Genomic DNA, 27,813 nt, shown 5'->3' with positions numbered 1-27,813 from the left:
GAATTTAGCTACATTAAGATATTTTTGACACAGCTTATTGCTGAACCTAAGGTCACCATGCCCAATGTCAAGCATTGGCTAGAGGGGTATAAAGCCCCCATGATTGGGCTGTGGAGCAGTGGAATTGCATTCTGTGGAATGACGAAGCACAATTAAACGCTTTTGTGATGCAATCAGACACAATCAAATGCTCACAGCAAAGTAAAGCCTTCCAAGAAGAGTAGAGCTTTTACTGCAGCAGATGGGATCCTTGATTTTGGAAGACACAGCAGATGTCTACAAACTTTTGGACATACAGTGTAACAGTCATGAAATATGTAGCTAAATTCATTCAGGATCGATGCTCAAACTATTTCATTTCAATACGGTGCAGGGCATAAAAGAAATTTCAACATGTTGAGTGTTGTTTTATGTACAGAACTTGATAAGTTTATGTACATAAAAGGGTTATTCCAAACCTTTCAAGTAACGGACAATGCAATGTCCTCCAACAAAATCAGACACTGTTACGAAAGCCATGTCAGTGACAGCAGTGCTTTGAGGAAAAAAAAATACTAGTGAACTCAATGCTTTATTGATCCCAGCCATCTCACAGCTGCAGCCAAAGCACAACATTCCTTGTGCTATCAACTTAGCAAAGACAAAAAAAAATATCTGCGACCATACAGCAAGATACATGCGACTCACTGAAACTCAGAAAACAGTGAGACATCCAAATAAACAGCTTGAGAGTTTATTTGCTTTGTGATCTTCTCGGCACCGGTTAAGCATCAACATGAGGCCATAAGTCACAGCCAGCGAAAGATGGATGCTCCACTGCACGGCACCCCGGCGGAGCAGCAGATGTTAAGCAAATCTCTCTTCCTCCTGAACTGGCGAAGACGCGTCATGCTGAGTCAAAGCTCTGTGGTTTTCCAAAGCTAGATCAGGAATAATAACCCATTCACAATGGCCAAAACATAATGGCGCTGCGAGCACAGACTGCAGTAACGTGTAAACATACTTGACTTGTGACTTTGACAATGTGGTCAATGATAAATCTGCAGACAATCAAATTATCATTCAGCAGAGGCAAGCAAATAGTGTTTGGAAAGGACCAGTACATGAATAGCCTAACATTAGCTGCTGGAATTAGCTTGCTTTAAAATGGGTGATTAAAAGAACGGAACTTACTCGCTATTTTTCTTCTCATCCAGGGGCACACGAAGATCCAGACCAGGGCAGCACAAACCAGAGATCCGGCCAGGGTGATGAGAGCGATGGCCCACACTGGAAGCAGCTCCAGGCCCAGCACTGCAGGTGCATAAAGACAGGGTTTAAAATGAAAGGGAATAGCAGGCAAACCTGACATGAACTCTTAATCTGTATATACATAACACACTGCATTCAGTAAAATGGGTAGTCCTTTCATCAAATGGGTCAGTTTTTACCTTTTAAAAGTTTCTATGAAGCTATCTGAAATGCTTTTTCAAGCAACTAATACAACATATTTATATTATCTAAAAATCCAAAAATGTGGGACAGTGTGTAAAATTGTAATAAAACAGAAATCAGTGATTAGTAAATTCTATTTGACCTGTATTAATTTGGAAGCAGGACAAAAAAAACAAAAAAAAAACACCAAATGTGAAGGTTTACTTTATGAACTTTATTGTTTTGTAAATATATGCTCATCCCGAATTTGATGCCAGCATATTCCAAAAAAGTTGGGACAGAAGCATGTTTACCTCTGTGTTACATCATGTTTCCTTTTAACAGCACTTCATAATTGTTTGGGAACTAAAGAGCCCAACTAATCTTGTTTTGAAAGTAGAATTTTTTACCATTCTTCTGTTATACAAGCCTTCAGCTGCACAACCATACAGGGCCTTCGCTGTCATATTTTGAGCTTAATAATGCAACATGGTTTAATGGGAGACAGTTCTGGTCTGTAGACAGGCCAGACTTGCACCTGCACTAACACTGGCATACAGATACATACAAATTGTAGCTTTGTGTTGTTATGTTGAAATAACCATGGGGGTTCCTGAAAAAGACATATGTTCCTCTGAAATCTGTTCTGCGTTAATGGTGCTTTCACAGACGCTGTGACGCAGCAAACCTACAGTCTTAACTTTTATTTGTGGAAGCTATAACAGACGGTGTTTACTGACAACAATTTGAGCCCATGAGTGATATCCATGACAGAAGAATGCCTTTTTCCAAAGATCAGGCATTGGGTAGGTGATTTAACCTTTTCCTTCACGCACAGAAATTTCTCACGATTCCCTGAATCTTCTGATGTTATTATGCACTGTACAGGGTGAAATACCAAAATCCATGCAATCCCTGGTTAAGGAACATTATTTTTAAATGGCTGGATATCTGGCAAAGTGGTGAGCTTGACCCATCCTCGCTCATAAAGGACTAGGCCTTTCCTGGACACTCTTTTTACACCCAAGCATGACTGCATCACCTGTTTAAGATGTTTTTTGAACATTTCACAGTCCTAGTCTTTCCTAGTCTTAAATTGCTCCTGTCCCAACTTTTCCGGAATGTGTTGCAGTCGTTAATTTCTGAATTAACAAATATTTACAAAAAAACAACAAAGTTGATAACACATAAAGTATCTTGTCTTTGTACTGTTTTGTTCAAAAAACAGGTAGGAGATTTATAAAATCACTGCTTTCTGTTTTTATTTGTATTTTACCTACTGTCCCAACTTTTTTGGAATTTGGTTTGTAAAAAGCTTCAAATCATTTATATGGACAAGCAATGTCATCTGCACAACAGTGTTAGACACTAAATCTGATTAAGCTTATTTTCTAGCTAGCTGTTCATTTAGGAGAGTGATGACTCACAAGGAGCTCCCGTGTACATGATGGAGAAAGTGTTGATGCCAATAGTAGAAGCATAAAAGAGGGGCAAAGCACGGAGGCCATTTGGAACAGGATCATCCTACAAGAAGAGACAAACTCAAAACACTACTCAACAGTGACTTACAAAGTATACTGGAAAGAAACCGGAGGCGGATTCATCTACAAGTCTAATTTATCTTAAATCTTTTTCTAATGTGACTCAGCATTACTGGAAAGGCAGATAAGCCATAGGGCAAGTGATATGACTAAAGAATCCCAAACATGAAAAACACAGTTATACAAACTGCTTCGTTTTGAGTCTTTTTCATGAGGGCACTCGAACGGTATCTCAATTCCTTCCCAATCTGGGACAGACCTATGACAGACAAAAGTCTCTACCGGCAAGTACATTATAAAGGTCTAATGAAATTTTAAAAAGGTGCAGATCAGCTGTCACACTTGGGTTTTATGCAGAAAAGCATGCAGATATGGCACAGCGATAATGGTCCTAGAGGGATTCTACACTGATAAAGAATCTTTTCATCAAGATACCATCTGCATGTATACAAGGTAACACTCAGGATCTGATCACATAAAAGAGAAGTTCAGAACTTAAATAATTATGATGTGAGTTGTGTGCAATGGCAAGTCTGTGACTCTGACCTCACCTTGTTAAGAATGAAATATCGGATGACAAAGAAGAGTAGACCAGACATGAGGCCTGACAGCAGAGGGGATATGAACCAGGAGGCAACTAAAGCAAAAAGAAGGTTTGCCATTAACCACATGGCAAAATATTACAGATAAACATAAGGAGGTAGACAACAATGACTACAATACACAGTTCAATGTTATGGTAAATACCAATGCCACAATAAAATATGTATTATATTATCTGTTATAGTCTATTATATTCTCTCTTAAAGCACCGATTAAAATGAGTTTAAGTACAATAAAAATGATCTCACTACATACGTTATACAGTAGTTAGGGCATGTCCAAAAAGACAAATAAACATGAGGGCAAACACTGCTCAGCACAGTTCATACCAATTTTGACCAGCTGCATCCACTGTACTCCCTGAGTGCCAATAGCCACCATGGAGAAGCCAATAGTAGATCCCACGATACAATGAGTTCCAGAAATGGGCAATTTCAGAAACGAGGCAATGAGCTGCCAAACCGCAGACCCTGAGAAAGGAGAAAATATGAGAAACTCAAACATGCAGGGAGTCCCCCAGCCACAGCGTTCACCTCTTGTTTCTTAGACACATGCTGCAACTACTAAAAAGATTTAAACAGTGAAAAAAGAATCATTCACAAGAAAAATAAACACAAAAATGTGGTATGTTTCTCTTATCACAGTCTCAGCATATTACTTCCAGGATTCTGTTAGACTACATTCTCTGGAAAAACACTCCTCAGCTGGTAACTCTGGCTTCTAAAACGAGTACCCGTCAGCCCACAAACATGTGACCATATGTTTTCTCTACCACTGAGTATCTGGCAGTGCACAATGAAAAGGAAAAAAAAACAAATTAACCTCCGAATCTTCAGAATTAATCCCAATTTATGATTTTAGGTAATCCTAAATTTAATCTAACGCAAGCAATCACTTACCGACCATGGCGCTGACCTCTCCTGCCATCAACGTGGGCACCGTGTTGTTGTACAAGCTGACGTCTATAATCCCCTTCCGAATGGTCTCACCCACTTTGGCCCCAAGGAGCATGGAGCCCAGGGTTTCAAAAATGGAAGCCAGGATGCAGGCTTGGCGCAATGTGACTACCCCTGAGCCCACTGCTGTGCCAAAAGAGTTTGCCACGTCATTGGCTCCCACTGAAAACGCCAAGATGAAGGCGATGATGAAGCCAATTATGACCATCCATAGGTACGACTCTAAATCCATCTTTGCGGCCGCTCTTAAACAGGTTCAGAACTCAATCCAAAAATAAATAATTCCAGAAGTCTAAACTAAACGCAAGTAAGGTGCTGTGCTTTTTTTAAGGAACAAAAATTCCCCTTCTCTTTTGTTTGACACTCTTCCTCCCCTGGCTGTGCAAGTTCTAGGGGGAGAGGCACACTGCTAACTAAGCCGTTTAACCTCAGTCTTTGGAGCCGTGAGCAATGTAGGCAGGAGAGAGCATTCCATTCTTTGGCCCTCTGCGTGTCCTGTCCACTGAGAAGTCTTCAGCTGTCAAAACAAAAAAGAAAGAAATAATTGCAGGGCATATTCATTTGTGTATAAGACAGCATTATCCAGCCAAAAGACTGCAGGGGAGTAAAAGGCAAGAAAGCTGGAGCAACAGGTGGGGGAAGAGCTTAAAATCAGAAAGAGGGACACAGAAATTTAAACTGACAGCTAAAACAGCAAGAACCCTACAATTATAAAAGATTTTGCACCTTTTCACAAAAACAACTTTGAAGATCAAAAGTACGGTCAGCACATTTCTAACAGGCTGAAGATTACTTACAAAGATTTGTCATTCATGTGTATGAAAAATGTACACATGAATGACCTATAAGCCATATCTTATCAATATCAATATAACACCTCAACTTGTCTTCTTGGCAGGGTTTCAGGTTCGGCATTCAAACTCAGCCCCAGCAGTACATTCAGTTGTGATGCAGCCTAAGCAGCGCTGCACAGTTGCAGCCCCTAATACCTGCTTGCACTTGTACTGCTTCCTGTTTTCCTGCATTCTACAGGCTAAGATTCTTAGTGGGTCAGAGTCACTGGAACATAGGAGGTCTGTAAATGGGCCACTATGTGCTGGCTGCAATCTGATCATGTTTATGGAAAGGTCCAATAGTGCATAACAGGGAGACCGTGGTATTTACTGCATCAGACCGCCATGATTCCTTAACAAGGCTTAATAAGGCAACAGAAGCTAGGGCTGTGATACATTGATCAGTATCATAATACTGGTCTCTCCAACTTAGGAATTACTGTATTAGTGTATCATGCAATTAGTGCAGTCCTTGTAGTAGAAAACCTCTTGGTTTTTACAGTGTATAACAGAGCTGGGGATCACTTATTCCATAGTTTTGAAAATCATATCATAATTATGAGAACTGGAATTAAATGAAGAATTGGAATAAGTAGAAACAGACGTTTTGCCATTAAGATAACTGACTAATAAGAAGTTAAACTGAGTCAAATTTAAAAGTTAATATCAAGCTAAATTATTAATAATATAATTAAATTATAGTGCCGACATGAACAAACGGAAAGGAGGATACTCGCTGTTGATTCAGAATGCTTTGTGCCAAAAGTATTCGTCTACAGGTCACAGGAACAAATATTTTGTTTAGAAAATCAAATGCAAAGTAGCACTATGGTGCTACCATATGCCCACAAAACCAGTTTGCACTGGATGAATTCATTACTCACTGGGCCATAACCTTTTGTTGTTTTTCATTTTCATATCTGGTCACCCTTAACCTGAGAAAGGTCCTAACACTTCCCAGTAATCTCAAAAGTTCCTTGCATTCTCAGGCTCTCTCAAGATAAATACACAGTTTGGCTTAGCCCGACAGTTTGAATAATAAACTTTATCAGCCTAACGCAGACTGTCTGTTTCAGTGCCTAAATTAATTATATGTCTAGTCTAATCAGATAAGTGATTCAACTAATGTTTTTTATATTGTGTTTAATGACTTAAGAATAGCGCTGTACCAACACAGACACTGACACTTAAATACAATACATGTATTACAAATAGAAATCAATTAATGAGAGATGCTTGCATGCGCATCAGTAGATGTCAGCGGTGTGGGATTATATCATGCTCGACAAAACACATAGTAATAATGCTCATTGAAAAATCTGTAACAAAAGTATATTGAGGGGCGACATGATCAGCAAGGATTTCAATACATCAAATTTAATGAAGCACTTGAGCTCAGTGACTTTTCGTGGCTCTGAAAGCATGTGAAGTTATCCAACCAGTAAATGCTATTCATTCAAGCTTAGTATGTTTGATTTGTGACACTGAATGCTGCTTTTACCGGAAAGAAATATTTAAAAAGGGGAATGGTGTAAATATCAGGATTTATAAGCACCTGTCGAATAGTTAGATTAGATAGATGACTGGTATCTGAACTCAGTATAGGCAGATATTTGATGGTATTGTAAGGAAAAATGTGGTATAGATGCTACTGAAGGCACCAATAATTTTTTATTTGAATTTATCTGATATAAATCACCTAGTCAAAATCTCTGCAAATGATAAACGCAGCATCCCCCTAAGACCTATAGATCATGTCTAAACTGTTCTTACCAAACAACAAACCACAGCCAAGAAATAATTTTCGCGTATGCTAATATTTACAAAAGGTCTGTAATTAAAGGCCATGTTCAGTAAAACAATACCACAATTTCCATTTCTGATACATACAGTGTAGTGCTGCTGTTCATTAAAATAACATATGATCTGCAGCAGTTCTGTATGTATTAAGGGATAAGATTACATTCCAGCAGATAATGTCAGTAATCTTTTATTTCTAATATAGCTCCTGCAACAACCATAAGGCATCAACACAGAGGCCACAGTGCCCAAAGAATGGAAGGTCACTCAACACCACATGGCCTAGTTCTTGGTGAACCTGAGTGATCTGTGAATCAAGGCTATATTCAGTTTTTGTTTCAGTATTATTTTAATCCCATCGTGATATCTTAACATAGAGGTATTCATGCTGCACGCAGGACTTACTGCTTATTGTTATTGCTTACGAATTAACTTGTGGAATTACTACCGCACAGTCTTCCAACTCACTAAGCCTTTTGTCTAAAGGGAATTAAATGTAAACAGTATGAGAGCCAGACTAATGCATTCTCCAGGCATTAACTAATTGTGTGTTTGAGTCAGGTGAGTTACAAAAACTATATAAACATCATGTGTCTCAGTTCCAAGCATGCTTTGAAAGGATCAGAAAGCCTTGTGACATTCTCAAACATACATACAGCAGAGTCATCAAAACAGCTCATCCATAAAGAAACAATGCAGCGCGCAAAATAACTGTGAGTCACTAGCAGCCTATGCAGTTCAGTCTGCAATGTCTTCACAAATGTAACAAAGGGGTCTTTCACAATGGCAGCAGGGCTGGGTATTACCAGGTCTACACTATATGACCACATTCAAGGCCTCAATGCAGTACACAGTATGATAAACAATTGGAAAATTAATCCAAATTGGTTTTGAATTTCAGGAAAGAGTCACAGTAGCTCTGCAGTCTTTAACGTGATAAGACTGCAGTGTCACAGCAGACAGCATTTACAAAAACTGTGTTAATGTAAATGAATATAAGTGCACTTGTTATGGAAAGTAGTTCTCAATATGACAGTCAATATGACCTTTTTGTTTTGATCTTTTGTATTAAATGTGCAATACTTCTGTTCACTTAATCCTGCCATCAAGTTAAATGCTAAATGCCAAAAGTGAACCATTGTTCTTACTGTGATAAACTGTTTACCCACATATAGACTCGTACTGATTCAAACCCCTTGTAGGCCTGCCCCTTTAACACAAATCTATCTGAATGCCTTTAGTACTTTTTTGAAATAAAACATTAGAATTATTAGAATATAATAAAATATTAGAATCATTATAAACGTTATAGGAGCATACAATACAATTTGCATCCAAAAACAAAACATGGAAAATAACATATCCAATGTATCAGTCAACTGCCAATCAAAACCATTTTATTTGAGTTTCATTTGTGCAACTTAACTGTACTTTTATAACTGTACTCATGTACGTCTTATAAATTTGGGGCCAGTACTAATTTTCCAGCCATGATACAATGTATTTCAATGAATAATAACATAAAAATTGTATTGAATTTCTTGTACTTACATCTTTGCCTAGTGACAGTTAATCAAGTTACTGTGGTAACAGCCCACAGTGACAACTAAAAATCATTTAGTGATTTATTTTAAGCAAACCACAGCAAGTACACCCATACATTAACATAACTGAACTTTTATACCTGTTGGGTGATGTGATATCCTGCATTAATTCACATATACTACACCTAACATAAATGAGATTGTTCAAGAAACGCAGCTGTTCAGCTGCGCTGGTTGAACATGCTTGGTGAGGCAGGCAGATATCATGCCTAAAATAGCTGGCTATATTGGAGATCCCTAGACCACAATGTCAGGTTTCAGATATCTGAAAAAATTACTTCGGTCTCGGGAAAAACAAATGAGTAAAAACATGTCTCAGCTCTCGTACATCAGGTGAAATGGGTTATTCCAACCAGCCTCAAGCCAAATGGCTCATGAGAACAAGGCATCAACTACAAACTCTCAGAGGTTAACGTTTACGTGACTGTCATACTTTCATTCTTTCTTTCTGGATTAATTACACTTTCATGGATGAATTAAAGATGACAATGTCCTACAACTTTGAATGAACTTCGCTAATATGTTAAAAATTTTTGGAAGCAAAAGCGATGGTATTATTATTATTGTCATTATTACTATTGTTATTACTTGTTGTTGCTTATAATTACTCCTATGCATGGAAAATAACATAAAAGAACATAAAATTAAAAACCGTTAAATGTTTACTGCAGTTATTTTCCACTCGGTCAGTTAAATAAGAGGACTCTGTTACTGGTACACTGGCACAGGCCTTCTTATAATTCTTAGATAATTCTTAGAATCTTAACTTCCAGCCCTGGCCACACAAGTTCATAGATTATGAGTGAAAGCGAGACTACTAAACATTAAACAGTAGCCAGCGTTTTCTAAATTGTGCCACTTTACATTGTTGTCCCATTGGGAACAGACGAGAAAAGCTATTACATTCTCATACAAGCACAATCAGCAACATTTTGATGACACTGGGTGTTTCTGCTCCTCTCTGAAATTGCAGGTCAATTGCTTTGTCTGTCTCAGGTCTTTTGCCATGAATTGGCTTCAACTATTCATTGGATAACTGCAGCTTCTTAACACCAGCACCCTCCTTGCAAGACTCCTCATGCAGACACCACTGCTCATTTCTTGAAAAGCTTCGCAAGAGCTGCAAGAATGCTACATTTCTCCATCCACCTCACCCAAAGGACTTCTGCCTCAGTGCCTCCATAAACATAGTATGCAGGCTACTGCACCTCAGTATGTCAGAAGAGGTTGGTCAAGCAAACCCATGAGATGTCAGACGCTGTTAGAAAATATGCAACATCAATAACCTTACAAAGTGTATCTCAGAACCCTTATAAAAGGTTTTTTTGAAGTTTAGGCAGAGCTGACGACAGAGGAAATAGAGTAACCATTTAAGGGAATATAAAGAGCTCAGAGTGGACTGCAGCAAAGTGAGAAGGCTCAGTTAGATGCTACACAACTGCTGAGAGTCACACGTGTTTTACAAATTTCTTAATTACAAGGCCTAAACAAGCACATTCATGTACTCACATAAGCACATGCACTGCACCGTCCCGCTTTCACCCACAAAGCACTACAATGTATTATGCAGTGTACAGCTTTAGACAGATTAGGTAAACATTATCAAATTTAATTAACACTTTGGAATTTAACACCAAACCACGTCATATTAAAAGAAATAACACTACATGCTGTAGAAATATAGCAATGAACAGACTTCATTTTCAGACCTTGTCTTTGTGGCATTAAGACTATGCATAATAATGACACATACACATACACCTACTCATCTTGTTTCACATATGTCCACTCACATGCAGACAGCAAACAGAACCTGTTGCATTATATATAGAGAAATAAAGCAATGAAAAAGAGGTGAGTGGGAAGAGAAAGAGAGAAAGCTGTTGTACTAACTGCAAACTGTAATCCGCACTACTCACCTTCTCACTATGCAGTACTCAGAGAACCAGAGGGGGGCTTGGAAAATGGGTTGGAAAATGAGACACTGAGTGAACAGACAGATGAAATGTGAGCAGTGAAGGAAAACTACAATGGCATGATGTGATGTACTAACGACAAAGACAAAGAGACACTGAAACAGGGTGAACAGCTAATCCATGTGAAACTGTTCAGCAGGGGAGAAAATGAGGCACTTCGAGAATACAAAATCGTCAGGTTGCGAGTTAGATGCGTTGCAGGATACTGCAGCTCCCTCCTCGTGAACAGCCTGTCACTGCAGTCTAGACTGCCTCTTAAATGAAGGCATCAGCATCATGCGCAGGCCAGCCAATCCTGCGGAGCTTGAGAGAGGCAGCGTCTCCGATTGGATATTTCCGCATGGGAAGAAAGGGTGATGGGGATGTGTAAGCCACTGACAAAGAGATGTTGGCTAGAGGGGGTGGGCACATGCAAATTTCCAAAGCAGGAAAGGCATGTAGGCACACCAAGGACATTCAATGGTGTTTACAGTGCCGACACCGCTATAACCACATTACGTCTCTCCTAGAATGCACCACTGCAAAACAATAACAGAAAAAAAAGCATTTATACCCATTACGACATGCCTGATCCCTTGAGGACACCAGAGTATTAGATTTTTCCATGCACAGCACAATGAGGGGTAAATTACTTGGGCACACAATACCTGAGCATAACTCTGAACTCTCTTGGCATGACTGATTAAGCAGATTAGCAACATGGTGGCATTATTTGCGGGAAACCAAACATGGGAAACAGCAAAGCCAAAGCATAGCTGTGCCTTAGAACACTTACCAAACAGATATTGGAAACAGATTTAGAGCACATCCACACCAGATCTTCTCATCATTAATCTTCTCTAAAGAGGCCAATTTCGTCAGATTTAAATTTCACTATTGTTATGCTAGCGCTTGCCTCTATCACTCACTCTCTTTCAGTACTTGGAACAATTGTTTCTTTCACTGTGATGATATCATTATCATGTGCGCCCTCCCTCACAGCCCACCTCTCCTCTGAACCCTCCGAACCAAAACAACTGCCAGGACCTGAACTGGGAGTCTTCAGCAGATCACACAGTCATGAACTATGCTGCTTCTGGGATGGCTGAACTCCTCAAGTTATCCTCAGGTCATACATCTTACGTTCTTCCTAAAATAACAAAACCTCCAGAAACAACCATCCACTCGCTGCTGCAGCTGCTGCCATCGGTGATGGTCGCTGTGTTCGGAATAGACCTTCTGACACTGGCTGTCAAAGCAGGCATGGTAGTGACAGGCCATCAGACGTTGTCAGAAGCGATTCTGGGACACATCGTTCATGCTGATTCACTGGCTGTGACTCACAGGGCATAGAACCACAAGAAAGGAAGTTTTGAGGAAAGTGCTTTCCAGAAACTCACTAAAGCACTATTATCAGATCACAGCATTCAACAGTCAGAAAAAAAGTAGCTGGGTAGCTTCAGTGGGGGGCACATTTTGTTTTGTGTAAGGCAAAATCATACTAATATTATGGTGCTGTGTTAACGTTATAATTACAATGACTGAAAAATGTTAAAATTGTTCATCCAGCAGGAGAGCATCCATGCATTATCTGTTAAATTCATGCAAATATTTAAACAAGGTACAATAAAGAATGGTTTGAGCTGTAATTACTTTTGTTTTGCTGTACCATTCAAATTTAACCACAGACTTACATACAGTATTGTGCAAAAGTCAGACACTACCTTTTCATTTATTTCTGGTCAAAACAGCCATTCAGTACAAGCTGTTTATTTTTAGTGTCAGGAAAAAGCAGAAAATGACACAGACGCCCCAACAACTAAACATAATATTAAATCTTTCACTGTTGGTCTTTATTACAGCTTACATTGTATTCAGGAGACCTGCTTTTCAAATTTTCCACACTTCAAAGTTCAGTCTTAGACGTGCGTTGTATTTTCTGCTTCTCACAGTCCAAATAATCCCACTGTTGTGAGAAAACCAGCAGCTACATTATTTGATTGATATATTTTCTTGTTTTTCCTTTTTCCTCTGTACAAGCTTCTTGACAGCTACACATCCTTTCAGACACATATCTTCTCACAGTCGAAGGATGGGCAGAAACACCTGTGGATCTTTTCATATCTGAAGCAAAAGTGGAGCTTTCCCCCCTCTCTTAAAGATGAAAGTATTTTATTACTGTTTATCTGATGGTGACAGTTTAGATGGTCTCCCAGTCTTGCATGGTTGTTAGGACTCAAGTTTTGGATTTTTACTTATTTTTCTTTGATATTCCCCTTATGCTATGTTAGATCTAATCATCCGAGAAATATTTCCTGAAAAATGCATAAATTGTATCTAATGGTTGTTTAATAACACAATTTATATTCAGGCAGGTTCAGGTCTGACTCCCAGATACCATTGTTGTCAACTGTGTAAAGAATGTTTTTTCTTTAACCAAAAGCAAACTGTACATACAACTGCCATTTTTTATTTAATTTAAATCATTACAAAATATCTCTTATTTACAAACAAAAACATGCTTTTGATTGGTAGTTAAAAACACACTCATGCTACAGAATTTCTCCACTTGTTTCAATAAGCTCAGAGGAAAAAAATATTTAAAAACCAATGAATTGTTGCATACTTTTATTATCGCTAGAGCTCACTGCAATTTCTGTTTTAAAAATACAATTACAGTGTTTCTATGTTTTTTTTTGAAAATCAAATGAAACATCTAAGTCTCCTTAACCCAAACATATTATGAATGTCAAAGCCTCCAGTTTTATTCTGAGACAGCATTCATACTGATGTACAGCAGTGGATCCAAATAAGGTGTGGGTAGGTTGTTTGGCTCAGCTATTCTCCTCACATGGTTTTGTGAGGGTTTACAAAAAGCAGGTCTTGTGACTATCAGATCTTTTGGCTTTAACTCCTCTCCTGACAAAGGCTTCCTCGAAACAAGCTTTGCTTTCACAGCATGAACATTACAGTAAGAGGAGCAACAAAGAGGTGTACTGTAATTAACACGACTCCTGAAACCTCCCGCAGCGACAGGGAGAAAAATCGCTTCACATGGCAATGTGAAATGTCACACATTCTCAGCCCACCTAGCCATAGTTGTATCTTAACAGGTGTCCTTGTCATTTAAGAGTCACCAATTCCTGTTAAGCATGTTACTCTAAACAGAGACCAGAGAATTTGTCATGTCAGTCAACATGTTAGGGCTGTACTGAGATAAAATTTCTTCGCTGACTCCAGTCTACAGAGATTAAAGGAAACATTATATACTGAATATTTATAAGATATACATAACAGTGATTCTATATGATTCTAAATGTGATGCACTTGTTGCGGATAGGCTAATATTGATATTTGATTACACTGTTATGTAAGAATTACAGAATGGATATTCAGTTAACCTCAGGGAAAAAAAAAGAACTCTGGCCGATATCAGTGTACATTTAGTAATCGCATACATTTTCCTCTAGGTGGTGGTGCAATCGTTTGTGTTTGACAAGATAATTAGCTGAAATATTTGATTTACAGCAAATGCTTCATTGAATGTGAACATTTGTCATTTGTAGGTCTTACTCATAATACAAAAAAAACTGTAAATTGGTGGAAAACTAGGCTATTACGCTTTGAAGTTCAACAGAGTACAATTATAAAAGCTATTTCTGTCAGTTAATCTACTCTTCACTGTTGATAACATGATTCGCAATGCTGTTTTTGCAAACGTTAGATTTACAGAGAACATGATCTACCAGAGACAATAATGAATAGTATTTTTACTTTGTTTGTGTCACAAACTACCATTTTAGCAAGAAACACATGATTATATACTTTACCCTCCTGTGGTATTTTATTGTTTCTCATAATAAACAAATCTGTAATAAATGTGTACCGAGCCAAACTGTGTCCTGAATGTTTGCGGAAGCTTGCTATGAAAATAGCACAGTGCCTCCAAAAATAAAGGCAGCACTACACTTCTTTTCTGTAGTCAAGAAAAAAAAACACAGTAGCAAACAGAACACTCCAATTTCACATGCTGATCCATCTTACTATGATCAACACTAACACGCAAATATGCCCTAGCTGCTTTGAAAACAGATTTTTACAACTTAAAAGGGAAAAAGACAAAGTATCTACATGTAGCGTCAGTGAGACTAAATGTTTGATAGGGGTTTAAAGATGGGTATTTCAGTCAAATTTGATATTTAAAAAAAGGGGTTTTGCAGGATACAGGCTCCTGCACGTGCACACACAGCGTGCAATGTATCTCTATTACTAAACTATATTAAGCCCTGAATTCTGAAACCACAAATTAAAAAATGTAAAATTAGATGACATAAGGCTTGAAATGTACACAGAGAAAGACACCCGTTTTATTTTCAACTCAGATTATGTTTCTAGCCTGGTCATATTTCACCTCTTACCCTTTAGCTGTAACACAGGGAAAAGTTTTATTCCACTGATGTTAAATAAACTTGAGCTACGTGTTTATCTGTGCTGTTCTTGACGCTTCCTATGTGCTATAACTGTGCTTTGTACTATCTGCTACTTGGCGCCTGGGAAAAAAAATTCTGGCGCTGCAGTGTGAAGCTTCTCATCAGGTGTGCAGTAACCTTTACCCAGCTGCAGTAGATGCTTCTGTGCTTCCTTCTTTGGACTAAACAGACTAATCTCTGACCAAAATCTAAGACACTGGCTCTACACCACTCTGGTGGAATACAGAGCTCAGACTACTCTCAGTTCTAAACAGGGAACATGTAACATTAGAGAGAAGCTAATTTGCATTATAATTCACTATTTTTTGTGGGTTTTTATAACTATTCAAATATTCAAAAACACTGACCAGTTGATTATAACTCAGTTTTACTGTGTCTGAATTGTTGGCCCCTACTGTTCTCCCTGACTTCCCATAATACAACATAGCGAACACTCCAAAAGTGATTTCAGTATTCAAGTACTGGCACCTGCAATGGTTAACTGAGTATATGATTACCTGTGCACACCCCTGGTTGAATATCATCTCAAGAAAGATCTGGCATCTCTCCAAGTCTAAACCTGGCTCTAACACTTGACTACACTATGGAAATAATGGGACGACAGTTATGGGTGCACGAGTATTGCACAAGTGACACACATGCTTGCAGCTGTAGTGACACTGAGAGAATATTGGCAAGGCTTGTCAGGATAAAGCAGTCAGACCCTCAGATTTAACTGAAGCCAAAACGAGAGCCATCAAAGCCCCCAAGACCAACAGAGACCAGAATGGAAAATGACAATGAGCTACACAGAGCCCACTGCATCCTACGCTGAACTCTTCTGTCACGAGCTTTAATAGGTTTATTACTTTAGCTAAAATGTACCGCCCACTAACCTTTTAGCAACATTACTTTGCATGACACATTCAGCTTTTAGCAGTTAATATCAACATAAACTGACATGACAGACAGCTCAGTTCCACTATTCAAACAAAAGATCAAAAATAAAACAGGTTTTGATAGCATTGATCAATATCATTGTTAATGTTGGTGAGTGTTTAAACTTACGACTATCACATAAGGGTGTATCGATTCACAAAATGTTAATGTTTCCCATATTTATCACCATACAACTGTGTCAACCCCTTAAACCCTAAGCATCTACATTTGGTTAATATCTTCAGTTCCTAACTCAGATACCTACACAATTTACATATTAGTTCCATAGTAATGACCAAATAATTTAGTTAGTCGTTACTGACAAACAAGTCTGAATAACAGGCCTAAGGTTTGAGGGACTAACTAGAATATGAAATGCAACTGATCCTTAATCAGCACTCTCATATACCATATGCTCCAGAATGCTAAATTAAAGCGACAATTTTATCTTTCTTTGGTCATTTTTTGCATAATTCAATCATTGAGAGATAAACAAAGTCAGAGTGGTCTGATGTAAAATGGTGTATGCTAGAGAAAATTACTGACTCTGAAATGCTTTACAATATTCGTTACGAGCACCAGGGTCGCAATGCCTAAAATACAGGCATTTTATTTACAATGCAAAATGGCCAGTGAATCTAATTGTATCTTGAGAGTTTTTATATGGAAAGTTGATCATGGTAAAGCAGAGATTATGTTAAAAGAAACTAAGTGTGCTTTATGGACTGTTTTGCCTAAAAAAAACCCTACAGGTACCTCTTCACCATAAATGTGTTTTTAGAATGCATTTCTCAAAAACTACTGTAAAACAGAGTCTCAGGCATTGTAACCATTTCATGTAATAGCATTCTCTAAGGTAGCTTTTAGAGGCTTGGACGTCTGGTTGGTATCGCCACTTCTGTGAACAATTCTGCCTCGGTAAGTTTCACTAGAATAGCGTAATTCACATTAAACCACTCCAAACAACTTTGTTTACATCTTAATGATTTAATTATGCAGAATTTTTTCTGAATCAGTGGAATTCCCTAAAACTATAAGTTAACTAACGACAAATCACATAAAGCAAATGACTTTTTTTCTTTAAACAACATATTAGAAACTTCAGCTATCATACATTCCCACTAGGCTGTATGTCTGCCAGTGGCTACTGTTACCCTGCCAGTGGGGTGTTATCTTCCAAAGCAGCAGCATGACCCAAAGGGGCTGGAAATAGTTCTGTCACAGGCTGTCCAGAGGAAAGACCAGCCAGCTGTCCATGTACATACTCTACCCTCGACTGCAACACACACTCTACCAGGAACACACACACACACACAAAAACCTCACACACTACATACTGTCATTCTTGTGCGCACCTATCACCCCGCTCCAAGCAAGCTACGGTTCCAAGTAGCAATCTGATATTTTTAGAAGTGCACTTCACTACGTCGACTGGCATTATTGTGACATTCAGGGGGGACATAATGAGCATCTGGGGCTTTTAAGCATTATGGAGTGAGAGGTTTACAGAAAATATCACTTCAGGTGCTTCCATTCATGATTCACAGCAGCAGAGCTGGACTGCAGAAGGACGATCAATTATAGTCAGAGCAGCATTAAAGCTTAAACAAGGCAGTCTAAAATAAATAATGTTACACTATTATGAAATTCTTTACAAAGTGGCCAGTGTCATTAAAACTGCCTTACTGTTTGACAATTTATCTCATGGTATATTATATCTCTATACATCACACTACGCATTTGTTTTCTCCCATATCCTTCACTTTTCACTGTACTGCTGCTGCTGCCTAACAGGTTTTGAAACAGGTTTTTCAGTAGATAGACATCTTAATAAACTGTGCACAAAGAACAGGATATCTTGTGTTCAAGGATGATCTTTTGCTTCTATCCTCTATTATATACAGAACGTCTGCCGCGAAAATCTTTTCTCTGCAGGCATCTGCCAGCAGTCTTCTTTGCTTGCTACTCCAGTAACGTTCTACCCTCACCAAGATGAAGTTTCCCAAACTCAGCAACAGCTTGTTTTATTCTGTATTAGGCTAAGGCCATCTTCATACAGAAAACTGCCACAGTGTACGGGTCGACATTGCCTATTCATTTAACATTTTATATTTTGTCCAATGTAGTGTCCAATGGCCTTTTGACAAGCCACAAGATCAACTAAATTTTCACATAACACAAACATCCACCATTAATAACAAATAACTACTTTTCACCATCCAGCGCCACATCCAGGGCTTACCTGCTCAAAAACAGAACTGCACCAAATCAGATTTTGTCTAATTTGCCAACAATAACGCTAATAATAACGCGTTTCTTCACAGCCTGTAGTGATGGCTGGGTTACTTAAACATGGCCAGTGGCAGTGCAGACAATAAAAAAAAGAATATGGCAACAATGATGAAATAAATTAGAAAGTGAAGGATGGAAGAGAAGAAGAAAGATGGGGCGTTCGGTCAAGCATGTCACCTGGTTCCACGACATATAGATGCCACAAATTCACTCTTCACTGGGAGTAACTTGTTCAGAAAACACAATATTCAAAAGCATGGTTGAAGCTTTTAACCCATAGTAAAATGATCTTCAGAGATCCTGACTGATGAAAATCTACTGAAGATGGGGTGAGTCAGCAAGAGCAAATGATAAAAATCTTCAGTCTGGCTGATTATATCACAAAAAATGAAGATCGCTTCTATGGATACTTCAATATAGGAATTGTGAGCTGGTGCCCAGGTCTGACATTTTTTCATGTACAAATCTGCCGATGCCAATACATAAACATACATACATAAACATATATCTAATTCAGTGGTTCCCAGCCCAGTCCTCAGGGCCACCCAAGACAGTCCACATTTTTCTTTTACCCCTATAATTTGTGATTTAGGTAAGAGTAAAAACGTGGACCATCTGAGGGGCCCTGAGGACTGGTTGGGAACCACTGATGATTCCGATATTACTGTGCATCTATAATCCATTTACGTTACTCTCTGGTTTGACTAGTATAATGAAAAAAATTGAGTAGACAAGGCTGGACTAATAGCAAAAAGCAACACCTGACTGGTGCTTCATATTGAAGCATGCTTTTTAATTGTATAGACAATTCGTCTCTCTTTTTTTCAAAGTTATTTTCCTTTTGTAGGGTTATTTTTATGAGTCATTATCCAGAACATGTGGTTAGTTAAGTAAATAAATTATTGTGGCCATCTGAAAAAAGGGAATGTGGTTACTATAATCAAACACAAACCCTATGAACATATTTCTATCATTCTGACCACAAATTCTTAATTTTGGCCACAAAATTCATTTGCCTGGTGGCCTGAGTGGCCACTGGCCAGGGCATATTTTTGTATCTGTCTACTCCTGATAATGGTATAACCAGAGCTATACAATGAAATAAAGCAGTTGTTGGCCTGCAGACTGTCCGAGAACAGTTTTCTCTAACATAAAGTGGCCTATTCAACCCAACCACTAGGGAGTACAAGCATACGCACACTGATTCTTTTAGCCTACACACAAACTGGAGACATCCACCACGCCCTGTCACTCAAAAGAGAACAGAATTGCAAAATTTCCCATGCCACTCGAACACGTGCCTCGTCGTCTCACTCTTGAACAAAACAAGCTTGTACGAGCAGAACAATTAAGTTAGCAAGTTGACTGAAAAAGTCTGACATCTAACAAGCTGAGGCTAGTCTCTTTCCCCTCCCTGTTGTTATAAAGTGAAGTTAAGAGAAATACGTTGCTATACAAACATCTGTTTTACCCTTTCAGTAACACCCTTATAGCAGTATTGCACAGGATCATCGCTCAGCCACACTGTTTCTGTGAGAAACAATTTTCTGTCTATTGTGAGAACAATAGCATGTCAAACGTTATAATTAGCTGCAGAGTATAAATAATGAATGTCTGACAGATGAGGCTGTAAGAACAGTATAATTACTCAGGGCCTTTTACCTTCTCATAACTTACTCAAACACATCATCTAAAAACCCTGCCTATAATGGATTACTGTAATGGACAGACTTAGAAAAATGAAAATATGTCATAAACCACTATTCTTTTTGGATGTTTTTGTACCTCAAGAAGTTTGCTGGTCCTTCACTGGAATGTACTGAAGTCACATCCTCTCTTCCTTTCATAGTTATTTTCCTTTTGTAGGGTTATTTCTATGAGTCATTATCCAGAACATGTGGTTAGTTAAGTAAATAAGTTATTGTGGCCATCTGAAAAAAAGGGAATTTGGTTGCTATAATTAAACACAAACTCTGAGAAACATTTTTCATTACATTTTTTACAACATGATACTCCTTGACATAGTTAAACTAACTGTATTTACCAGAACGCCTCAGACATATCAAAGACTTAATGTTCTTGTCGTGAGACCAGAAAAATGGGCAGCGTGCCCTCTTTGAAAAGCCAGCCTGGGAGATGAGCGTTGTCCGGGATACACACAAAGCTTTGGTGGGAGCAGTGGCATTCAAATCACAGAGGGAATCTATGGAAAGTGCTGGGGCAGGAGCAACAGGGAGCGTGGCCGATGAATCACATTTCACATTGTGGAAAACTCTGTCTCATCCTTTATTAGATGTATAACTCACCCCTGGACTGCACTGTCTGAAGCTTTGGTTGACTTTGCAGCCCCCGCACATAAGAAAAGCAGCAACAGAGCAAAGCCTTTAATTAACATTACCAGCTTGTGGGGGGCTCACATAAATTCTGCTCAACTGAAGCCCTGCTCTTCAGACAGACTGGGTCTCAATAAGGGCGTTTTCATTTGACCTGCCTGTTGGCCATTTCTTTATGTAGGTGCCAAGACCTACCCGAGTTGTTATCTAAGCCCTGCTATATAAACAATAGCCGACTACCCTGGTCCACTTCTCATTTAGATATGCGCACCAGCAGGAAAAGGGTAGTCCAGCACATGCTAGTACACGTTTCCATGACAGTCTGTGTGTCCAGCATGAAGGAGAAGACTCTTATGAGCAGCGCTGTCTGAGTCACTGGGGTCCCTCGTGTTGTCGTAGGTGTTTATGTTCATTGTCTTGTATGCCGAGTCTATCCTGCGTGACAGACAGTGCGGGAGTCAACAGGGAAAGACGTCTACAGGTTCACAACAACGGAAGCCACGTAGCTATGGTGCTTAAACACAAATGAAACCCACTTGTCACGAAAGCTGCCCCTCTGTTTTACCTCAGCAACAGCCGCTGGCTTTCCCTTAACCTCTATTGAACCAACCTGAAGCCAAAAAACTCGCTCTCTTCGTGTCGGTTGGAGCGCACGGCTCTCTGAGGGCTGGAGAGATGCGAGCCACTAGATCGGGAGTCGCGTGACACGGCACGCTAATTTCACGCACGCGTTCACCACCACAGACTGGAAACTGAGCAGGAATGTGAGGCGTCTAGGTCAGTTAAACCCGTTTTGACCAAAAAGAGATGGACTAATGATAATTTGTGACGAACTAGTCCGGTCCCGAGAGCCATTTCTCTATAGAAATGCATCGACGGACAGTGAGCGCGCTCGGCTCGCCCCCCTCAGTGTGCCCACTGAGGCACAGCGTGGACCAAACGCACAGTTTTACATGTAAGCTAACGTTGATGAAATGAAGCGGTTAGTCTGAAATATGTCGCCTGGCCCGTATAACCCAGTTTATTTCGACTGCGGAAAGTCTTAGTCACAGCCAAGTCACAGACTGTCTAATATAATCCCGTTTACCCTCAGAAACTACAGCCTGCTCGAGCAGAACGACACCAAGACATCTGCCCGCCAGAACGCAGTGAAAACAGTGGACACAGTGGAGACTCCTTACAGAAGCGCAGTGAGTCCCTCAAACGAGTCGAGTCGTCTACGAAAACTGAAAATCTGCCTACAGGCTGTTAAAATACTGATGAGCGTCTAGAAAGAAAGCAACGTCTTACTCACCAGCGTGAGAGAAACTAGTCCGAAAAGAGCGAGGCTGTCCGGCCCGGAAACTTGAACAGAAAACGGAGCCGCTCGTGCGCTCAGGTAGCGTTGGAGCCGTTGGAGAGAGCGCCGAGATTCCAGCACGCGCCTGTAAACGCTGCCTTCAGTCAGGCGACCATGTTGTCCTGACTGCTGCTGCTCTCCGCATCCGGGCGCTTTCCTGGTGGAGGAGGGGGGAGAAGAGGAGGAGGAGGGGGGAGGAGAGGAGGAGGAGGGGGGGCGACTACCCCCCTCCACAGAGAGAAAAGACATGGTGGGAACTCGGTGCGGAATGAACGACTCACTCCATTTTATTATCAAACATGAACCGCGAAACTCTATGAAACCGCGAGCTCTCGTGGACGTGTAGGTCTGTCTCGCGCGGAGCTTTATAACTTAGTTAACGCTCATGGATTATTTGTGGTTAGCTAGCACTGACTATAGGCTTCCGCTAGCACAGCCTCTCAAAACGCCCGCACTTCGTGTTGTTATGGGGAAACATACAGACTACTGCGTGTGTCGTGGTGGGTGAATCGAAGACTGTAGAACTGTGTTTTTTCCCTTTCCGTGACTGTTTGTCGCCATTCATTTCCCGCTAAGGAATCGTGGAAATCACCGCGGCGTTGGTGCGTTCATAATTGTGGTTATATGTACTGGGCCTACACGTGTGCTATTACATTATAAGCCTAGAGCCCACTGTTACATAAGAGATGATATGCAGGCAGAGTGGCCACATGCACGCAGCGTGGAGCACGTTCAGGAAGAAATATCAGGCAAGGACACTGGGGCGAAGGTACCAGCTGCGAGATCGCAATAAACCACACTTGGACTACACAGGCCGAGGAAAATAATGGCTTTGACCGTGTCGCAGAAATTGAAGGCGCTATACACTGTAAAACATAATATCTGCAATAACTTGTTGGAGTAACTTATAGTTACTGAGGTTAATTTAGACAAGTCCCACAAAGCTTCCCAGCATTTTTGGCGGTTTTGTTGGTTTCTCATAATTAAGCCTTATTGTATAATAAAAATAATTCTGTTTCCTAAATGTTAGTTTTGTGTCACAGTATACTCTCATGTTAAATGTGGACTTTGCATTTGACATGTTTTCGTTATTCTCACCATGATGGTGTTTTGTGTTCAGGTTTAGCATTTCAGCCTGGAGCCGTGAGGGCTGACTGAAGGGCAGCTATGCCGCAAGCTATTGGAGTTCTCAGAAATGGGTGATTCTAGTCTTATCTAAGCCTCCAATTCGTTACTGTACAGAACAGTCCATTTAATGGAAGTTTTTTTTTAATTAATGGCAATACATCACACAAATATTTGATTCACCTTATCCTAGCTAATTCAAGAACAAGCAGAACTTTAATAAGTGGAGTACTGCCAGCTCAGTGGAAACCATCTATATAATTACTGGGCTATCTGAGATAAGCTTACTTGCTGCAGAAGTGTGGATCACTGAACAGTGGAAAGTAACTATAACTTATATATAAAGTTATTCAAGCTTGAATCTGTTAAGTAAAATTTTTTCGAAGTAGTAAGTTTGCATTTTTTTAAGTAAAGTCAACTATTTTAGTTTTACAGTGTATAAGTATTTGAAATACAATAATGACTTGGATAGAAATGTATCCCGTGTTATGTCCTAGAACATATCATGGTTATCTGTACTTGAAGAACAATAACATGTCATAGATAGATAGCTAGATAGATAGATAGATAGATAGATTCAACTTTATCGTCATTGTTCAGTACATGTACAAGGCAACGAAATGCCATTAGCATCAACCAGAAGTGCAAATAGTAGCAATAGTGCAAAACAGACAGTGCAAATGTTTAATAACAGGCATAAATATAACATCTCTGAAATATATAACTATATGAACGATATATACACAATTACAAATATATATGAATATGATATATACATAATATATATACGGTTTGTTACATACACAATATATACGGTATGTTACATACTGTTAGAGTAAGCAGTTGTATTCTGTGTACAGTGTTGTATGGAAACACAAGGGATAACAATAAATAAATCTCTTTGACAGACAGTTTGTAGGCATGTTTGGCTGTTTGAAGATTTCAAAGAGCATAGTCCTGTTTACTTGGATATAGTGCAGTGTAGTAATTGAAATGTTGAATAAAAGTACTTTTACTCAGATTTTATTTAAAAGATTTTTTGAAATATGGCACTTCTGGCACATTGTGTTATCAAACCTCGAGAAAACCTAAATATCGTGATACATATTGTTTTGAAAAAGTGAATGTGATATTTTTTGCTGTATCGCCCACCCCTAATTCAAATAGGCTGATCCTCACCTGCACTTTAAACACCATTCAGCCTGATCTGTTCTTCACCGGTCAGCATGTCCCTCTTCATGTTTCTGAACAGCCCTTTTTAATCCAAGTGCAAGTCCTGACCTGTCACTTGAAGATGACTCCTTCTTAGTGTCTGCTAGTTTTAGAGAGCAAAAGAAATTATTGTACAGTTCTTTTATCATTGTCATTATACTGTTGATCAGTTTTACTCCTGTTTTTTAGAAAAAGCAATACATTCATATGATTTAATGGTGATTTTACCGTGGAGGTATAAGAGGCATCATAAGGATTGAGGGCACTGTTTTACAGCCACATATCGAATGATCAAATAATACATATATGTGTCATAACCTTGACACTGCCATTAATATTGAAAAACTCCTGATTTAGGTAAATGTGTGATAAACACATTTATTTAAGATCTGCCAGACACTGTTGACATGTAGGCATTACCCTTTCTTCCTAAAGGCTGTTCGTCTGATGTTGCATTGTCTCTAGACCTTACAAAGCGATTAGATATCATCTGTGTGAAGTAGCCGCTTACAAATCCTTGTAAAGACCTACTAAGCTTTTATGTATGTTTTTCCCAAAATAAATTTATCGTCCCTTTAAAACAGGGGATTAACACTGTGCAAGGCACTGCATGCTGCAACATACCTGACATTTGGTCTAAAGCCAAAGCATGGTGGCAAATTTAGTAACACTCATGTTTGCACCTTGTACTGTATACCATTACATTCTTCAGGGATAAAAAATATAGATGTCTGAAAATTATGCTGTCTTTTTGACCTGAAATGAACCCATTTAGAAGCATAAACACTGTAAATATTTTTTTCAATACTTACACAACAGAAAAGAACAAAACAGATTTTGTTATTTTGAAAATGTTTTATGCAACAGTAATATGTTTTTTGATTTACCATCCAGATCTCAGTACAAAAATATATGAAATGTCTCAAACTCTGCTTGTATTGTGGCCTGTCTAGGCTAAATCCGTAAGATGAAAATAAAATGGCCTTTTCCCCTCCGGCTAACCTCTAGGGAAAGACACCAAATAGCTTATTTAACAATAAATCAGTGTGGATTTATTTGTATTACTTCTTGTCTCTGTTTTCTTGTAAAGGGAATAAGAGCTTCAGGGACGAGCACATGCCGTAAGTGCTAAGAATGCTTTTTATGATTGTTGCACATTAAAGTTTGTGCCTCTGAGCACTGTTCTTCGGGAATCACTTTGTAGTTGAACAATGACGCATTGTCCTCACAAGAGGGCGACAAAATGCAATAAAGGTGGCTTGTGGGTTGTGGATGTCAGGGCTACCCATACATGCTCTTAGAGGTGTATACATTGAAGATTATGGGATAACACAACTGATTTATCCAAATATGTTTGTGATCTAAGTATTTGAACCAGATATGTTAGATAGGGTTGGGATTATACATTGTTGGACAGTGGAGTTCCAGGAGCAGGCTTTGGGACCCCTGGTGTACATAATAGGATACTACACTTCTATCATCTTAGAACATTGATTCCCAACTTTGGCCTCAAAGCAGCCCTGCCCTGCCTTTCCTGCTCCAACACACCCACCGTAGGAAGGGCTTGTTAATGAGCTGATTAGTTTGATCCTTTTTGTGCTAGAGCAGGAAAAAACACCCAAATATGCCACTTCAGGACCAGGATTGAGAACCACTGTATTAGAAAGACCTACATCATCATAGAGAAATGTAGAAGTCATGTATTATTGCATGCGGTGAAACTGAAAACAAAGCTTAGGGCTCAATATTTTTTGATCAGCCTAGTAGCCTTCTAAATAATAGATAATCTTTACCTTCTTTGTCTATCCGAATGCCTCCCACCAGCACATCCTACAGCAGTGGTCACCAACCCTGGTCCTGGAGATCTAACTTCCTGCGAACTTCTGACCATATTCTGCCACACCATTATTACCATCTTCAGAAGTCATTGATTGGCTGGATCAGGTGCGCTAGTGTTAGGTGAAGGCGGGTCATGTTAGATGTGGGTTGGAACTAAATTCTGCAGGAAAGTAGATGGGTTAGTGACCCAGGGGTGACCTACTGCTGTGGTCCCACTGCAAAAGGCCAGGCGAATGGGTAACTTAGCATTGTTTGTAAATGGCATCCATGAGGGAGTGTTGGCTGGGATACACACCAAGATTTGTTGGAGCAGTGGCATTCAAAGCAAGAGTTTGAGGAAAGTGCCAGTTCATGGGCAATGGGGAGTTTGCCCAGTTAATCACTTTTTAAAACTGTACCTTTATTAGGTATGTAATTCACCCCAGACTGGACTATATCCAGTGGTCCAATTTAAAAAAACTAAATTCAAATGATAGTGGGGAAATTATTGTCTCTCAGGCTCTTAAGTACCTGAAGTCATCCTGAAGTCAAAATTACAACCCCATTTCCAAAAAAGTTGGGAAGCTGTGCAAAATGTACATAAAAACAAAATGCAATGATATGCAAATCATTTAAACCCTATATTTCATTAAAATAGTTCAAAGACAACATATCAAATGTTGAAACTGAGAAATTTTATTATTGTTTGAAAAATACATGCCCATTTTGAGTTTGTCACCAACAACACGTTCCAAAAAAGTTGGGACAGGGGGCAACAAAGGACTGGTAAAGTTGTGTAATGCTAAAAAAAACACCTGGTGGTTGATTGCCAACAGGTCAGTAACATGATTGGGTATAAAAAGGCAACTCAGAGAGTCTTTCAGAAGTAAAGATCAGGAGGGGTTCACTACTCTTTGAAAGACTGCACGAGCAAATAGTGCAACAATTCAAGAATAACTTTTCTCAACATAAAATAGCAAAGAACATTTGCTTTTCATCATCTACGGAACATAATAACATTAAAAGATTCAGAGATTCTGGAGAAATCTCTGTATGCAAGGGACAAGGTATAAAACCAGTATTTGCTGGCCATGATCTTGGGCCCTCAGACGGCACTGCATTAAAAACAGACATGATTCTGTAGTGGAAATCACCGCATGGGCTCAGAAACACTTCTGAAAACCACTGTCGTGAAAACAGTTCATTGTGCATCCACAAATGCAAGTTAAAACTCTAAAATGCATAAAAGAAACCATGTATAAAGAGGAACCAGAAATGCTGCCACCTTCTCTGGGCATGAGCTCATTTAAAATGCACTGAGGTGAAGTGGAAAAGTGTCCTGTTGTCTGACAAATCAACATTTGAAAATGGAAATCATGGACACAGTGTCCTCCAGGCTACAGACCACTCAGATTGTTATCAGTGCACAGTTCAAAATCCAGTATTCATGATGGTATAGAGGTGCATTAGTGCACATGGCATGGGTAATGTGCACATCTGTGAAGGCACCATTAATGCTGAATGATATATACAGGTTTTGGCAACATATGCTGCCATCCAGATGATGTCAGAGAAGGCCTT

General features: G+C 39.3%; 1 protein-coding gene across 1 annotated transcript in view; it reads right to left on the bottom strand.

Moving 5' to 3' along the window:
* The window catches only part of slc20a2 (solute carrier family 20 member 2), a 37,980-nt gene extending 15,743 nt beyond the window's left edge, over positions 1-22,237 (bottom strand). The window contains 6 exon segments of the mRNA XM_036578370.1: positions 1,174-1,293; positions 2,841-2,937; positions 3,506-3,591; positions 3,887-4,027; positions 4,457-5,030; positions 22,033-22,237. Coding sequence (XP_036434263.1) covers positions 1,174-1,293; positions 2,841-2,937; positions 3,506-3,591; positions 3,887-4,027; positions 4,457-4,745 — 733 coding nt within the window. The 5' untranslated portion in view covers positions 4,746-5,030; positions 22,033-22,237.
* Between the last annotated feature and the right edge of the window lie 5,576 nt (positions 22,238-27,813).

The sequence above is a fragment of the Colossoma macropomum genome, unplaced genomic scaffold (genome assembly GCF_904425465.1).
Source record: "Colossoma macropomum unplaced genomic scaffold, Colossoma_macropomum, whole genome shotgun sequence".
NCBI lineage: Eukaryota > Metazoa > Chordata > Actinopteri > Characiformes > Serrasalmidae > Colossoma > Colossoma macropomum.
This window is presented reverse-complemented; position numbering and strand designations above follow the sequence as displayed.